We start from the raw sequence: 4,536 nt of genomic DNA, 5'->3' as shown, positions 1-4,536 counted from the left end.
TGACTCGATTCATTTCTATTCTAGGGATCCCGGTGTGAATAAGACAGTCTGTCACCTACCAAACCACTCGGGGCGACGGTACGTCTTATTCCTAGACTTCGGTCAACTCTGTATCGAGGGTCTATGTAATATTCCAACCTTTTATCTTTCTAATGTCAACAATGTTATTCTATGGTTTGGTATTATGGATATATGGTTAAGTTATTATTGATCATGGTTATTGTTATGGTTTATGAGTATAGTTGATGGAAAGGTTGATATTTCATGTTATAGCATCAATATGGTTTTGGTATGGTTAAGTTGATGGTTGTGTATTTGACGAGTTGTTATTGTTGTGAAGATATAATGTTGGGAGTTGGATTGATGGTTTGGATGGTTTGAGCCAAATAGGTAATTGGGGTGCAGAAACGGTATGAAAATTTTGGTATTTGTTACGGTTTTTAGCATAATGAATGGGATATTGATCCAAATGGCATGAGGCCAATTGCATTAGAAAGATAAGATATAAGGCTATAACTTTCTTATTTTGAATTTTGTTTAAATCATTAGGGAAGACGAGCCAAAAGTGGCCCGAAGTGTGTCGTGTGTTTCGTTGTCCCTGCACTGACACATGTTGGGAGAATGGGCATAACTCTTGACTCCGATATCCAAATGATCTGAAATTTGGGGAGCCTCAAGAAAACACGTAGGGCTACAACTTTCATGTTTACCACTTTGGCTAATTCGGAAGATAAATTGCAGTTTTGGCCCCTGATAGAGGGTACACGAACCTGTACACGGACCCCTACACGGGGTCCGGGTCTTGCCACGAAAAATAAGTGATTTCCAGTGTGTACACGGACCTATAAACGGAGGGGGGCACGGGGTCCGTGTCTATGGCATAGAAAACACGTTTTTGGGAGAAATGAAGACTTATAATCCATTTTCTAGACTCTTCTACTCACTTCTCTCCTTCTCCCTTTATTTCTATCGGTTTATGCCCTTTTCTCCTTCAAGTTTTTCTCTCCTTCATATTACACTTCAAGGTCAAGGATTATAGTGATCTCTTAGCTTATCCCACTAAGATTTCAAGCTTTAAGGTAAGAAATTTTATATTCTTGGAGTTTAGAAGGGTTTGGAGTTTTCAAGGGCTAAGTTGAATTGTTGATTTCTTGGATTAATGTTGATGATTGTTGGTTATTATTGTGTTTATTGTTGTAGGAAGCATTCAAGATTATCATAACCATCATTTTCTTGTGGGTAGTAAGTAGAAGCTTCCTTTTTAATGCTCACATGATATATATGTATGTAATCCATGTTTCTTGATGTCTAGCTCCTTCCATTGTTAATTTATTGATGTATGTATTGTTATTTGTTCATTGAGCCAAGAATACCATTGAATTCATTGTTAAGGAGCTAGTACTCTATTGTTGCCTATCAAGTATTTGTTAAATTGCCTCAATGAAGTTTCCTATGTTAAAGTCAAGGAATGATAGTAATTCATGCATGTCATTGGCCAATCACATGATTATGAGTATCTCTCACAGTTTTGATATATTTATATATCAAAGAGATACTATCCACAGGTCACAGGTCACAGACTATCATTTCCTTTCCTTTAATTCATGCCATGAAATACCATCTATGTTGTTTTGCTACCTATTGTTCATTGAAGATGATATTATTCATTGTTCATTGCTATTGACTTATTGTTCATTGCCATTGATTCATTGTTTATTGCCATTGTTATATCCATATTTCAAACCAACCTCATATATATATATATATATATTTGTTATGTATAGCTTTCTGCTTACTGAGTTTTATCTCATTCCAGTTAATGTCATGTGATGCAGGTGATAAAAAGAATTGAAGCGGATTGTCCAAGGAGAAGAAGTCATATAAAAGCAAATGGGAAAGATTTTGTTTGACCATGTCACTTTTATTTTGTTTATGGTGAACATGAGAAGTTAACAAATTTCCTATTTTGTCAAAGGAAATTATGGGTTAAAATCATGTTGATATTTGGATATTGTTTTGGATGATACAAAGTCAAAGTTTGTTTAGACTAATTTTAAAAAATGCTTTTGATGTAAATGTTTTATTATTCTTTCCCTTTTAATTTCAAAGGCTTCCGCGTATGTTTTCTTTTAAATTTAAATACCATAAGAAAGGGGGTTATTTCAATTGGTATCAGGGCGAAAGTTCTTCGGACCACATATGACTTCTTTTACCTAGGGCAATCCGGTATGTTTTCGATCTTGCATCTATTGATTTTAACATTGAGAATTGATTCCATTTCATTACCATTGATGTATTCTTTCTTTCTATCAATTGTTAAAGTGAGCATATGTGTAGATATGCCTCCCAAGAGAAAGAACATAGAAGGGGATGATAGGACCTCTTCTACCGATAAGAATGTGAAGGTTGTTGATGAGTTTAGTAAACTATTGAAAGAACAAGCAAAGGTTCACGGTGAGCAAATTCAACAACTACTGAGCATGCACACCTCGACTCAAGGTCGTGGTCGTGGAAGAGTTCAAGGCACAACATAAAGTACTGAGGATGGTTCTTATGATCGTTTTAGAAGAATGAACCCTCCTGATTTTGTTGGTGATTCTGATCCATTAGTTGCGCTAGAATGGATCAAGTCTTTGGAGGCCATCTTCGACTATCTGAAGTTCAATGAACAAGACAAGGTTAGTTGTGCCGTCTTTATGTTGGTGAAAGCAGCACGTATTTGGTGGGAAGCCACCAAGGTTACAGTGAATGTTCGAGAATTAAAGTGGGATGCATTCAAAGAGCTATTCTACACCAAATATTTTTCGCGAGAGGTTAAAGCTAAGAAGGTCAAAGAATTTCTCGAGTTGCGACAAGCTACCATGACTGTTAATGAATATACTCTCAAATTTGAAGAAGGTTGTGTCTTCGTGCCTTTTATTGCCGAGAATGATAAAGATAAAGGAGAGCATTTTCTTCGCGGTTTGAGACCCGAGATTCGAAGGGATGTGCACATGGCTAAAGTGGTTTCATATCAAGATATTGTTGAAAGGTCACTGCTAGCTGAACTTGATGAGCAAGAGATTGAAAAGGAAAGGCAGTTGAGAAGACAAAATTTTCAAGCTAGGGGTCAAGGTGCAAGTCCTTCTGGTCGAGGCGGCTTCAAAGGGAAAGGAAAGTTGGAGCAGCGCTCTAAACCTCCTGTGCCTTCTTCTGATATTGAGCGACCGGTATGTCCTAAGTGTGGAAAGCCACACAAGGGTGAGTGTTTGGTGGGTAGTGGACGATGTTTTAGATGCAAAGAGATGGGGCACACGGCATTGAAATGTCCTCTCTCCTCAGGCAAAGGAAAAGTCCAAGGCAGAATTTTTGCTATGACGAAGGAAAGTGTTAATCCTGATTCTGCTGTGATATCAGGTAATATTTTAATCTACGGCAAAGAAGCAATTACATTGATTGACACTGGTGCAACCCATTCTTTTATGTCTGAAGTGTTTATGCATTCTATATCTGTTGAACCTACTGTTATGCCATTACACTTCAATATTGTGTTGCCCTCTGGGAATGAAATTTGTCCCACTAATATTATCAAGGCATGTCCTGTACAAGTGGGTAATAGATTACTGTTTGCTGATCTTATTGTTATTCAAATGGTTGCATTTGATGTTATTTTGGGGATGGATTGGTTATCTGCTTATTGTGCGGTAATTGATTGTGTGGAAAAGACTGTGAAGTTTTTAGCCGATGACCATGATAGTGATGTGTTTGTTGGTATAGGCTCTTCGATGAGTATTCCTATTATTTCTTGCCTTCAAGCTAATAAGTTGTTGCACAAAGGTTGTATGAGTTTTCTAGCTTCAGTGGTTGATGTGCGAAAGGAAAGAAATTTGCAATTACAGGATATTGATGTGGTTCAAGATTATCCTGACGTGTTTGCTGATGATGTGCCTTGATTACCACCTGATCGAGAGGTGGAGTTTGTTATTGATTTAATTCCAGGTACAACTCCAATCTCTAAGGCTCCGTACAGAATGGCTCCAACTGAGATGAAAGAATTAAAGAATCAGTTGCAGGAGCTATTAGATAAAGGTTTTATCCATCCGAGTTCTTCGCCTTGGGGAGCTCAGGTGTTATTTGTGAAAAAGAAGGACGGATCATTGAGGTTATGTATCGACTACCGAAAACTTAACAAGGTAACCGTTAAGAATAAATATCCTTTGCCACGTATTGATGATTTGTTTGATCAATTGCAAGGAGCATCAATATTTTCAAAGATCGACCTTCGGTCCGGTTACCATCAACTGAAGGTGAAAAAGGAGGACATACTAAAGACTGCATTTAGAACGAGGTATGGCCATTATGAATTTTTGGTGATGACGTTCGGGCTAACCAATGCTCCTTCAATTTTCATGGATTTGATGAATCGTGTCTTTAAGCCGTATTTGGATACTTTTGTCATTATTTTTATTGATGACATCTTGATCTACTCAAAGACACGAGAACTTCATCGTGAGCATTTGAGGATTGTGTTGTAGCTGTTGAGGGATGCACAATTGT

General features: G+C 37.5%; 1 protein-coding gene across 1 annotated transcript; it reads left to right on the top strand.

Annotated features, from left to right (window-relative positions):
• The first annotated feature begins 2,570 nt into the window (after positions 1-2,570).
• On the top strand, positions 2,571-3,932 carry LOC140821485 (uncharacterized). Its single transcript, XM_073181978.1, has one exon. It carries the CDS (start codon positions 2,571-2,573, stop codon positions 3,930-3,932), a length of 1,362 nt encoding a protein of 453 aa, XP_073038079.1.
• The last annotated feature ends 604 nt before the right edge of the window (positions 3,933-4,536 follow it).

The sequence above is a fragment of the Primulina eburnea genome, unplaced genomic scaffold (assembly GCF_022965805.1).
Source record: "Primulina eburnea isolate SZY01 unplaced genomic scaffold, ASM2296580v1 ctg587, whole genome shotgun sequence".
Taxonomy (NCBI): Eukaryota; Viridiplantae; Streptophyta; class Magnoliopsida; order Lamiales; family Gesneriaceae; genus Primulina; species Primulina eburnea.
The sequence above is the reverse complement of the archived record's forward strand: the minus strand, read 5'-3'. Positions and strand labels throughout refer to the sequence as shown.

What these genes read in the sequence shown, in the direction of transcription:
- LOC140821485 (XM_073181978.1), top strand. Translation starts at nt 2,571, where the DNA reads ATGAACCCTCCTGATTTTGTTGGTGATTCTGATCCATTAGTTGCGCTA.